The 13,596-nt window shown below is 42.1% G+C and overlaps 1 protein-coding gene across 1 annotated transcript in view; it reads left to right on the top strand.

Annotated features, from left to right (window-relative positions):
- The first annotated feature begins 2,830 nt into the window (after positions 1-2,830).
- Positions 2,831-13,596, top strand: part of RfC3 (replication factor C subunit RfC3) — a 20,665-nt gene continuing 9,899 nt past the window's right edge. Inside the window, exons 1-5 of the mRNA XM_080280125.1 lie at positions 2,831-2,871; positions 5,541-5,605; positions 6,222-6,349; positions 10,000-10,162; positions 12,601-12,760. Of these exons, the coding sequence (XP_080136251.1) occupies positions 2,831-2,871; positions 5,541-5,605; positions 6,222-6,349; positions 10,000-10,162; positions 12,601-12,760 (557 nt within the window). The remainder of the gene's footprint in view (positions 2,872-5,540; positions 5,606-6,221; positions 6,350-9,999; positions 10,163-12,600; positions 12,761-13,596) is intronic.

Genomic DNA, 13,596 nt, shown 5'->3' with positions numbered 1-13,596 from the left:
ATCTTCTAAGCTGTACATCTAACCATATCCACTCATACGCTGATGACTCCACCCTTCACCTTTCCATTCGGTTCCCGCAACGCCCATCTCAACAGTTACTTCAACAAACAAGGGATGAGGCTATGGCACACCTAATGTCTGACTTGGCTCGTATCTCTGACTGGGGTAAAAATAATATGGTTGTCTTTAATGCATCTAAGACTCAGTTCTTACACCTATCAACCCGACAAAATCTTCCACAGGTATACCCACTAATGTTTAATAATATTCAGCTTAATCCTGCATCATCCTTGAACATGCTTGGGGTTTCATTTACTCGGGACTTATCTTGGAAAGATCATATTACATCTCTTGTAAAATCTGCTTCCAAGAGATTGGGTGTGCTAAGCCGACTCCGCTCTTTCTTTACCCCTGCGCAATTGTTGACTCTATACAGGGGTTTTATCCGCCCCTGTGTGGAGTACAACTCTCATGTGTGGGGTGGCTCCCCACATACAGCTCTTCTCAATAGGGTGGAGTCAAAGGCTTTTCGTCTCATTAACTCTCCTCCTCTTACTGACTCCCTTCAACCTCTGTCTCTTCGCCGCACTGTTGCATCTTTATCTCTTTTCTATCGCTACTTTAATGGTCACTGCTCCTCTGAACTGTCTGCTTGCATTCCTCCACCTCTACGACGGGCGCGTAGCACCCGTCTGGCAGCAAACTCTCATCCTTTTTCTGTCCAACCCTCTAATGCAAGAGTTAACCGTTACTCCCAGTCTTTCATTTATGCAACAGGTCAGCTCTGGAACTGTCTCCCTCTGTCTGTATTTCCTGCTGCCTATGATCTCCAGTCTTTCAAACGCAGTGTGTCCAGGCATCTCAAAATGATCGGATCTTGAATTTGGCTCTATATTGTATTTTGTTTTTCTCTTGGAGAGAACTGTTACTGCGGGCTCATGGCCTTTGGTTCCTTCTTCCTCGCATAAAAAAAAAAAAAAAAAAGCTACGAAGAAAGACTAAATAAACTGAATCTACCAACACTACAGGAGAGAAGGAAAAGAGGTGACATGATAATGCTATATAAATGCATATCAAGGAAGGAGAAAATAGACATAAATGATTACTTAACATATGGAGAAGCATCAGCAAGAGGACACTGCAAAAAACTGCATAAGAAGAAAGGTGATAAAGACGTAAGGAAATTCAGTTTCCCAAACAGAGCAATTGATCAATGGAATGCACTACCGAATGAAATAGTGTGTGCCAAAACAATTCACAAATTTAAGGATATGTACGATAAATATGGTTTAAGACACGGGACAGTACGAGCTGGACTCATTCCTGTAAAGATACAATTAGGTAAGAATTAGGTAAGGTAAGAACAGATGATTACTCACACACACACACACACACACACACACACACACACACACACACACACACACACACGTACTGTATATATAGCTACAAGCACACATACATACAAAGACACACATGCATACACAGATGATCACACACACACACACACACACACACACACACACACACACACACACACACACACACACACACTACCTTTCGTATAGGGTTGGTTGTAGGCTATGTTGGTGGGATGGCTGTGTGTAGAAGGTATGGCTGTGTGTAGGTGGGTTGGCTGTGTGTAGGTGGGTTGGCTGTGTGTAGGTGGGTTGGCTGTGTGTAGGAGGTATGGCTGTGTGTAGGTGGGTTGGCTGTGTGTAGGAGGTATGGCTGTGTGTAGGTGGGATGGCTGTGTGTTGGTGGGATGGCTGTGTGTAGGAGATATGGCTGTATGTAGGTGGGTTCGCTGTGTGTAGGAGGTATGGCTGTGTGTAGGTGGGTTGGCTGTGTGTAGGAGGTATGGCTGTGTGTAGGTGGGATGGCTGTGTGTAGGTGGGATGGCTGTGTGTAGGAGGTATGGCTGTGTGTAGGTGGGATGGCTGTGTGTAGGTGGGATGGCTGTGTGTAGAAGATATGGCTGTATGTAGGTGGGTTCACTGTGTGTAGGAGGTATGGCTGTATGTAGGTGGGATGGCTGTGTGTAGGTGGGATGGCTGTGTGTAGGTGGGATGGCTGTGTGTAGGTGGGATGGCTGTGTGTTGGAGGGTTATGGGCTTTATGGCTATCTGCAACACGAGAATTATCATTTGGCATCATCATTTGTGTATATCTTATGGCGTTTCATCATCACTTTCATCTCTTAGTATCTATATATCTGCAGATGTCTAAATCCCCTGAGGGCCAGCCAAAAACAAATCACCTCCATATCACCCCGTCCTCTTCCATAAGGTGGACAGGGCAAACATTAATTTTCTTGTGAGGTGTAAATTTGAGTATGTTATGCAGTTTCAAAAGATCGTTGTAGGTATTTATAGCTGTGGAAGTGAAGCATATAATCATCTACGAAAAGTATTGGCTTTATGTATGTCCATGAGAATTTGTACAAATACTAACAACCTGAATTATATTGGGAAAATGAGCAAAATGATGGATTCATCAACTGTTCGCGGTACTAAACACAGGACATTTTCGTCAAGTTAGCGCTTTTTCCATTGAATCTAGATACTGTCACCTCCACTTAACGGCAATTTTCCTCGTCCACCAATAAGAATTCGGGTGATATCAATCTTTTTACTCAATATCAGTGATGCTCTCGGTATTTCATTACTACATTCATCTATTTTCAGGAGATATGTGAATTCAGTAAGAGTCTAGCGTTTTTGGCACACGTTTAGCAGTATTTGTTGATCAGCTATGACAACACTGCAAATGTTTAGGTTCCCGCGAATCTGTGTACGTGAAGGAGACTAAAGATATAATTACTGAAAAAATGGGAGTTAAGGACGATGGTAAAGCCCTAAATCTACCCTGGTGAGTGACAATGGGAGTAGATGTGTAATATGCTCGGCTGTGGGCAAATAAAGCCACATTCAAGACGTTTGAGGCGGCTTATTGTGATGTTTTGTACAGGGGAAAATCAAGTTGGAGATATGTGTTTTACCCTCATATTTACGGGTCCTGTAGCGAATTATTCCATTTTAATCTGGAAATTTAAGAATAGCCAATGATGTTTTCGTTAGATGTTATTTCACTGCAACTACTGATGTGGAAGCTCAAATCCAGTGTATAAATGGTATTCTTGTGTTATTTATTATTTTTATGACTGACCCACATATTATTATTGGAAATCGCAAATTGTAATGACACCCAGCACCTCATTTCAAGAACTGGTAATTATTCAGAAGCCATACCTGCAGTTCAAGTATTCTAAAGTGCTAACTTACCGTATGCCTTTCATAATATTTAACTGTCTGTCTATCTATTGCCAGACGCCATAATCCTGTAAGGGGTGGCCATTTGCACTAACCCTCCACCAACCCACTTGTTGACACGTAGGGAACACGTATGGTTTGGTTATATGGTTACCACCCAGCGTTGTAAATGGTTTCTTGGCTTACAGGAAACTGTTAGGCTTGTCACTCAATGTAAAGCCACCTGTAAAGGAAAGAAGAGCAATAAGAAGTGACAGGAAAGATGGAAGAAATAGGAAGAGAGGAGGACAGGCACAGAAACAAAAAATGATAAAGGCTAAGGAAGAAGTAGGCAGCACTAAATCAAGTGAGTGGATGATGGTCGCCAGCACCTACCACAAACACTTCGGTATTATTTTACAAGTTGCCAATATGCAGTTCAGGAATATTACCCCCATAAATGCATAGTATGATACCTAACTCTAAGGTAAGCATTCCGCTGCGGCAGGTTGTTAGGTTAGGGTTAGGTTAGGTTGGGTTGGGTTGGGTTAGGTTAGGTTGGGTTAGGTTAGGTTGGGTTAGGTTAGGTTGGGTTAGGTTAGGTTAGGTTGGGTTAGGTTAGGTTGGGTTAGGTTAGGTTGGGTTAGGTTAGGTTAGGTTAGGTTAGGTTGGGTTAGGTTAGGTTGGGTTAGGTTAGGTTAGGTTGGGTTAGGTTAGGTTGGGTTAGGTTAGGTTGGGTTAGGTTAGGTTGGGTTAGGTTAGGTTAGGTTAGGTTAGGTTGGGTTAGGTTAGGTTGGGTTAGGTTAGGTTGGGTTAGGTTAGGTTAGGTTGGGTTAGGTTAGGTTGGGTTAGGTTAGGTTGGGTTGGGTTAGGTTAGGTTGGGTTAGGTTAGGTTAGGTTAGGTTAGGTTAGGTTAGGTTGAGTTAGGTTAGGTTAGGTTAAGTTAGGTTAGATTGGGTTAGGTTAGGTTGAGTTAGGTTAGGTTAGGTTAGGTCCAGAAAATTATACTGCACAACCAGGGGGGTGTATTGGCAACTTGTAAAACTTTACCCACTTTTCTTCTGTGACATTTTAGTTGTAATTTATTTCAGTATTTAATTCTTGTTTCCCTTACAGCAAACTCATGCATGCAGGAAAGAACCAGTAGGGAAATTATGACACTAACAAGTTTATATAACTTTTAAAATTATTCTTTTTAGGGTAAAATAAATTCTGTCTATCTGCTTATCTATAGCCAGATGCCATAATCTCATAAGGGGTGGCCATTTGTCATTGAGTTAGTTGTTTTATGAGGAGGGGCGCTAACCCTCCACCAACCCACTTGTTGACACGTAGGGAACACAACCTGCATTCCCTTAGTACAGTATATTCAAGTTTGTTTACATAAGACGTATCATCCCATTTGTAGGTCGTCATTTATCTCTGGCCCTTCCATATAAGCAAGTGTACCTGTATTTAATGTGGTTAGGTTAAGAGTAGGTAATGTGTCTGTAGGTTTTTATCTATCTATCCATCTGTCTATTGCCAGATGCTATAATCCCATAAAGGTTGGCCACAAACAAATCACCCTCATTTCGCCCTGTCCTCCGCCATTTCACTGCCCTGCCCCTAGCTCACACACCCTTTTGTTAATGCTAAAAAACATGGCTTTAATTATTTTTGCGATGATTAGCCTAGTTGAAATTTTTGTGAAATGGCGGAGCTCCTATAGATAAAATTTCCGTTGATTTATTTATCCACAGCCAGATGCCATAACCCCAAAAGGGGTGGCCCTGTGGCTTTGAGTTGGTTGTTTTATGGGGAGGGGCACTAACCCTCTGCCAACCCACTTGTTAATGTGTGGAGAAATGAAATATACCGTATGCAGTTGTGTATTTTTCTCGATAAACTGTAATGTAATGATTATTGTGATAGCTTTATAAAGTTGCAGGAAGGTGTAATTTTGAAGGTAAGCATAAAGCCACTATAGTCGCGGCGCATGACTCTGAGGTTGTCACTATCTTACCCTGGCAACATACCATTCAAAAGTGTGTCCGGTTTCATATCATATTATACACGAATCATGTTATTATGCACGAATACATTATACATGGATATAATTATACACGAATATATTATACACGAATCACCTGCGTCTCATATTATACACAAAATCAGACGCATTTTTGAATGTTAGTTGCCAAAGCATGATAATAACAACATCAGAGTCGCGCGCCACGACTATAGTTCTATATGCTCTCTCTCTCTCTCTCTCTCTCTCATTGCTAATGTTGTGTTATTCACTTTCAGGGTAGAGAAATACAGACCAGAGACCCTGAAGGACCTGATATCGCACGAAGACATCATTATGACCAGTGAGTTCGGCTTGATGTAGTGTTCTGCTTGTTTTACGTTATTAAGTATTTATCATTCACAGTGGCATTAGTAGGAGTGAGGGTGAAAGGTTAAATGAAGGACTTAGCTAACTCTTGCACACACATCACTCTTCTCACGTGGACCCCATTTCACACTCCCGCTTATAACACAGACATTGTTTTGTCCACTGTGGATCTGTGTCATATCTAGGTATACTTTGACCATCATTGGCTTCAGGCTGTCTTACACTTAGCCATGAAGTAAATAACAAAGAAGACATTCATGCATTAGAAATTTATACAGGTTTGTACCATGATTATGACAAGAAATTGTTGACAAGTGAAGTATTGGAGAGGGGCAGCATCTTATGAGGGAACTGGTACAGCTAGGCAGCCCTGCTTGGTTATCTAAATGTCCATCAGCTTCCTCCTCATCCCCTGAGAAGATAGTAGGCTACAGGATATGGGCAACTTGAGCCAGCAGTCAACAGGGTTCACATCCAGTTAAGCCTGGGGTTACAACAGGAAGGTGGCAGTAGTGATGGTTATTATGACCAGTTGTGCACCACAGTAATTACACTTGTGAAGATGTTTATATGATTCATTCTTTTTCCAGTTGAGCGGTTCATTAGGGATGATCATGTACCGCATCTGCTGTTTTATGGTCCACCAGGAACAGGCAAGACTTCCACCATCTTGGCTTGTGCACGCAAACTGTATACACCCAAAGAGTTTAATTCTATGGTAAGTTCTAGCATCTCTGTCTACCGTATCTATCTGTCTATAGCCAGACTCCTTAATCCTGTACAGGGTGACCATAGACAAATCACCTCCATGTCACCCTGTCCCCTGCCATTTCGACGCCCTTCCCCCAACTATAATTCGCCAGCAGTATTGCTCTACATTGATTCTTTACAAATAACTTGACAGTAGATACCAAAATCATTCAAATTTCAGTAATTACTTATGGATGTAAGATAGATATGTACAGTATTACCTACCAAACAAAAACAAGTTAGGTCTTAGAATATATAAACAAATATGTCATTAACACTGATGAGCCCCAGTTTTGAGCTAGGACTGAATATACTTGGTTAAATTGTCCTTCCAACTGGTCTACAGTTGGCCATGATCTAGCCTGGAAGGGGTTGGGGATCTTTGTCTTGGTAGAGTACGGTAAATGCCCATCTGTCTGTCTATCTACAGCCAGACGCCATAATCACGTAAGGGGTGGCCGTTTGTGTTTGAATCAGTTGTTTTACAGAGAGGGACATTAACTTTCCACCATCCCATCGCTGACACGTAGGAAACGTGTATTATCAGAGTAAATGCACTGTAGTTAATGTTGTTCAGCCTAGGGGAGAAATCAAGCGGTGATGGAAATAATGAAGGCTGTATATAATTCATCCAGTTCAAAAAGTCTTTGGTAAGTGAATAATATTGTGTGGAGATGAGAATATAGTTAAAAATGCATCTCTGGGCTGAGGAAGTTGCTGGCCTTGAGTTTAACCGCATCAAGTGAGTGGATGATGGTGAGAAATAGTAAGAGGGGAGGCAGACACAGAAAAAGAATGATGAAGGTGAAGGAAGAAGTAGGCAGCACTACATCAAGTGAGTGGATGATGGTGAGAAATAGTAAGAGAGGGGAGGCACACAGAAAAAGAATGATGAAGACAAAGAAGAAGGCAGTACTACATCAAGTGAGTGGATGATGGTGAGAAATAGTAAGAGAGGGGAGGCACACAGAAAAAGAATGATGAAGATGAAGGAAGAAGTAGGCAGCACTACATCAAGTGAGTGGATGATGGTTGCTAGCACCTACCACATGAAATATAATTTTAAAATGTGTCTCTGGACTGAAGGAGTTACAGGCCTTGAGCTTCTCTTGTTACACCATTACCTCTGACACTGGTAACCCATTTCCCAGACTCCAGCAATGCACACCAAACTTGTGTTATAATAGCTTTGGCTTTACTGGGGAAAACAGACCTATGATATGTGTTATGTAAACTGTATGATATTGTATAGAAGTGTGGTGTGTGTGTACAATCAAAGACACAACTATCTTCCCAAAGTTTGACGAATATATAGCGGAAGAATTGAACCATTTGCAACGCTCACTAGTAGAGATTGGGTTTTCAGTGTATTTCGCCAGGTGTAAATTATCTTTGGAAGGAACTGGGAAGATAGTTATGTCTTTCATTGTACACATCACTGGCACTGGAATAGCAGCACCAAGAGTATACAAGTAACTAACCCTTTCCTGTTGTATTAGTACCCAATTATATAGGTACCCAAGCCTGTCTTATCACAGAAATTAAGTATGGTACGCCTGTACAAATAACTAACCCAGCTCTGTAATACAAATACAGTACGAAATCTAAGTTTATAGGTTAATCAAGCCAGTCATAATACAAAAATACGCAAGTACACAAGTAACTAACCCTCACTTTATTCCTAGTGTGCACGCTTAGCAGGACACATGATGTACATCTAAGTAAAACGCTGCTCTCACGAAAGGTACGGTTGTGTAGTGTGAGAGGGAAAAGACATCAGACAGAGTGACCACATACAGTCTCATTGCCTGTCTTAAGCAGCTCTATACACATATAAATTAAAACAAAGCAGAATTCTTTGGGACACATATATCTTTGCCTGTCAGAAGCAGCTCAATGCACTTTTAAAAATTAACTTGAAGCAGGAAGTATAGTGGGTACCCATGTTTTTTTATGTCAAGTCTAGTGGTTGATGCATTTAGTTAAGACTGTTAATATATCCCCCACACATCAGCAAACACTTTTTCCGTGTTCAGCAAAATTCCACTGGGTATATAATTATAGACTGAAGATGAGAGGAGGGATGGAGTTGAGAGGTATATGAGGGAGGGAGGAGTGAGTTGTGGGGAGGGCGGTCAAATGGTGGGTGACAGAGCAACTTGGAGGCGTTTTGTCTGCGGCCACCCCTTGCAGGATTAGGGTATCGGGCTATAGATATAATTATAGTCCATAGATTGTGGTTATATTTTGTGTGGCAGCCATGATTATGCCATCACACCATGCAGCAGCAGCCTCAGTGTTGCCATGTAATATTAGGTTTATATACAGTCATGTTCCTTCTCACTTGCACCATATACTCCCTCATCAACATTTTTGCTCCTCATCAAATTCCACTGTAAGCAGTTTAATGCATAGCAGTATAAGTTAAGAAAGGTTTTAACCCGCCCCATCCCAACGTTGTTTTTTTTTTTTTTTTTTTTTGCTCAAACATCCGCTTTTAGTGAGAAACATCGAAAATTCATAGAGAAATCGCTGACCTGAGGTTTAAAATACTCGATCCAGGTAGTAGTACCTCCTTACCTGACTGGGTTTTCTAACAGGCTGGCTGCAAAGAAAACGAGTTCTATGGGAGGATAACTATTCCACACCACTCATAAACAGTATTTATTTATTTACTTGGTAAGAATTTATATGTAGTACAAGAGTATATTGGTTTTCAAACAGTAATATAGGCATTATAAGCATTGTTTCACTCACTAACTCATCACCATACCTGACCTTTTTTTGCCGCATACCCTGATCATCATTTCTGACTGTTTCTTCCTCTAATGTTTGTCCTCCACATTGTCATCGATTGGGGAATCACTCTGGTCCTGAATTTCGTACCGTGGCATGACATGGCTTTACTGGCCAGGTCACTGATAACAGGTGAATTACTGAGAAAAGGTCATGCGGGGGGGGGGGTGGAGGAGGTCATGCTGGGTAAGGCATTGTCTCTGCCTGGCATCTTGTAGAGGAAGATGTCCCGTGTATACGTGCCAAAAAACACTCGCGAAAATTGAAAATTGTGCAAATTAGGGACCTTGCAATGTCCTTGCAATGTTGCCGCGTTAATTTACATCTCCGGGATATGAGTGCACATCATGTGAGAACATGAATTCACGTCTCCGGGACGCAGCGGGTTAAGGTTATGAAACAAGTGAGAAAGACAAAGAGGCTTGTATTTTCGTAAGGCAAAAGCAGTGTTGTTGTCATGATGCCTTACTCTGCCAGTCCTACAGCTTCCTATAAAGTACTGATTGTTTACCCTTCATTCAACATCAGGTCAAGGATCCATTTGAGCAAAGCCTTCAGAGTTGTATGCCACATCTAAAGGTCAGAGTTGTACAAAAGTGGTGAGTGTGTGGTTGTATGGGCACTACATGCCTGTGGTAGTGACGGAGGGATGCACCCAAAAAGATAAGGAAGTGCATTATTTGTAAAGTTTCTTGTATATCTTTCCTTCAGTGTTATGGATCATAACTCAAGGTGGATAGAATCAATAGGCAGTAGCCAGAGTATAAAGAGGTAGGTCATTGTGGTGGTGAAGGTCCAGTATTTATGTAATGTGTACTGCAGGTGTTGGAGCTGAACGCATCTGATGACCGAGGCATTGGGGTGGTGCGAGAGCAGATTCTGAGTTTTGCCAGCACTCGCACCATCTTCAAGTCAGGCTTCAAGCTGGTCATACTGGATGAGGCAGATGCCATGACCAACGATGCGCAGAATGCACTGCGACGAGGTGAGCATTTTTGGCCATGGTGCTTTGGGCGAGGTGGTGGCTGAATGGGTAGAGAGGTGGCCTGCAGTCCTAATGGACCCAGGTTTGAATCCCAGCTGGGGCAGGGAACAGTTTCAGGATTTGAATTTCATAAAGCAGACTTTATTGATCTACTTGAAGACCCGCCAACAGGTCCTGTATGATACATCTCTAGCATGTATTGAATATGGATGGTGAGTGTTAGTGTCAGAGTGACATGTGGAGGTGTATAGTATGTAGGAGGGAGGACTACTGAGTCAGGGGAACTGGCTGTGAAGTCTACACCCAGAGTCAGACAAAAAATAATAATAATAATAATAATAATAAGGTAAAATATCATTTTAGTGACAGGTGCTCACTCCCATTCTTCATTTTTTTTTTTTTTTCACCTAAGGATGGAGTAAGATAGGTTCCAGAAAGCAAAAAAAGATAAAGCATGATAGAGGGAGAGATAATCCACAGCATGCCCAGTGAAATGGCCACACACCCACACACACACACTATTTAATATCTCTGTACATCCTTACCAATACAGTATTTCCCTTGGCCCAGTCAGTTTCATTCATTATAAGTGCCATAATAACAAGTTTCAATGACATACCTTCTGTTAGTGTGGACAGAAGGGATGAAATATATGCTGTGTGGGGATTTACTGCGTTCCTAAGTCTGGGAATGTCAGTGTGTCTTTTGATTTTGATTTTTTAATGTAAGGAAGAAGGAAACAAAGACCAGAAGCCTGCAGAATTGTTCCCTCCAAGAAAAAAAGCAAAAACAAGATAACAGAGTGCCAAATTCAAGATCTGCTCATTTTGAGATGCCTGGACACACTGCATTTAAAAGACTGGAGGTCATAGACAGTAGGAAATACAGAGGGAGACAGTTCCAGAGTTGCCCTGTTGCCCTGAATGAGTTGTTCCCCAGAGAGAGAGAAGGCAGGCATGGCTGGTTACCATGCACATAGCTACATATCATTCATAGTAATACCTTCCAGGGTTAGTGGTGGCCAGCAAAGTGACATCCAAGAGGTGGTTGGGGTTCCATGTTCATACTGTATAATCTCACTCAGGGCATGTAACTGGTCAACTTTGCCTTAAATGTTAGAACTAAGTAGCTTATTTCTGGCTTCCTCTGATGGGGCAACAAGGGCTTGGTTGGTAGATAGATAGACAGATAGATATTGTGTATTGCAGGTAACAGGATATGGTAGTGGCAAGAATTAGATGATAGCAGATGTTCCTCCTGCAGTCCACCATCATATTTTTAGGGAGCAGGGAAGTGATTGAAGGATGTTTGTATAACCAGGTAGTGGCATGATAGTCTCCAGCACCTGATAATTGTTAAAAATATATGCTGACGCCAGTTCTTCACACAGGTGTATTATGTAAAGGTTGAAGAAATTGAGCCCATTTTATCAGTGCATGAGCTGTACATATACACCTGTTGTTCATCATAACTGGCACTGAATGCATGCGTCAGTTTGGAAGTCAGTGAGGCTAGGGAACTGACAAGAGATTGAGCTGGCTGGATGAATATTGTGAGGAGAAGTGCATTATCAGGGATTTGGCATCCCTTTTTAACGTGGCAGCGTCCGGATTGACTCTGTCGGATACGTTTATGTGAAGCTACAGAACGTATTGAATTTTTTTGGCGTATCTGATAGAACCAGGATTCCAGGGGCTTGAATGATGAGTGAATGGAAGCATGGCCCATTGAATTGGGCAGACTTGGGCTGTCTGGACATTGCTACTCTGCACTCTGCCCTTGGGTGGGAAAGGAGGTCCAGATGACGATGATGATGATGATGATGATTAGTGTGTGCTTTGGTGCTGTTGAGGGATGCCTTCACACAGTGACCTCAGTATGGCTGGCTGGTTATACAAATGTCCCACACCTCCCTCCCAATCCCCCACAAGGAAGATGATGAGTCACAGAAAAAGGGTAACTTCAGCCAGTAGTCCACCAGGTTCCTCTCTACATAAAGTTAACCTTTACTCCTATTCCTTCATGTGTGTAACAGGTCAGCTCTGGAACTGTCTCCCTTTATCTGTATTTCCCTCTGCCAGTGGCCTCCAGTGTACTGTAGGTAGGTAGTTAGGGGGGATAAGTTAACCTTTACTTTCAGTCCTTCATTTATGCAACAGGTCAACTCTGCAACTATCTTCCTCTGTCCGTATTTCCTTTTGCCTATGACCTCAGTCTTTCAAATGCAGTGTGTCCAGGCATCTCAGAATGAACAGATCTTGCTTTTGGCTCTCTGTTATCTTGTTTTTGTTTCTTCTGGGAGGGAACAATCTTGTGGGCTCCTGGCCTTTGGTTCCTTCTTCCTTGCATTAAAATAAAAAACAAGTGTCAGCTCCATCACTGTCTTCATTATATTGTATCAGGTTTTCCTACAGTTTTTCTTTTTTTCTTTCTTTCAGTTATTGAGAAATTTACAGACAATGTTCGGTTCTGCCTGATCTGCAACTACCTTGGTAAAATCATTCCTGCCATCCAGTCCCGATGCACACGCTTTCGATTTGGCCCACTGACCTCCCAGCAGATCCTGCCCCGCCTCAACCACGTCATCCAGCGGGAAAAGTAAGGCACCATCTGGCAGCTGGAATTACTTTTTATTTTCTTAATTTTGTACTATTCCGTATGTTTTCTTTTTGCTGACTTCCCAGTACTCGATTTCCATTTTCTTTTGCAACCTTGTCACCTTCATAATCATATATAAAAGGAAAGGGAGACCAAGGATGACGGAAAGGTGATAGTGTGTGAATGAGGGTGGTGTGAGTTGAAGCGAACATAACCATTGTTCTGTCTATCTATCTGTCTCTACCCAGATGCCATAATCCTGTAAGGGATGGCCATTTGTTTGAAAGTTGTTTTACAGGCAGGGGTTCTAACCCTCCGCCAACCCACTAGCTGACACCTAGGGAACACATATGGGTTGGTTATATGGTTACCACCCAGCATTGTAAATGGTTTCCTGGCTTACAGGAAACCATTAGGCTTGTCACTCAATGTAAAGCCACCTGAAAAGGAAAGAAGAGTAATAAAAAGTGACAGGAAAGATGGGAGAAGTAGGAAGAGAGGAGGACAGGCACAGAAAAAGAATGATAAAGGTGCAGGAAGAAGTAGGCTTTTAGGCCAAGTTAAAAGTGAAAAAAGTACAGCATAGTCACTCACATTTCAGAATGTACCCAGTATGTACATGTGATGGAGTTAGATGGTACTTTACATCTATTTATTTATCTATTGCCGGATACCTTAATCGTGTTGGGTGTGATCTTGAATAAATCACCTCCATGTCAGCGTGCCATCTACCATCAGGCTGCCCTCCCTCCAACTTTTCACCTTCATCCATATCATGTACCTCTTCCCTCATTTCCTCCACCTGTTCTTTGTGTTTTTTCATCCCCCTCTTCCCC

The sequence above is a fragment of the Coenobita brevimanus genome, chromosome 83, assembly GCF_032717465.1.
Source record: "Coenobita brevimanus isolate Jiangsu-jjx chromosome 83, ASM3271746v2, whole genome shotgun sequence".
In the NCBI taxonomy this organism is placed as follows: Eukaryota; Metazoa; Arthropoda; class Malacostraca; order Decapoda; family Coenobitidae; genus Coenobita; species Coenobita brevimanus.
The sequence above is the reverse complement of the archived record's forward strand: the minus strand, read 5'-3'. Positions and strand labels throughout refer to the sequence as shown.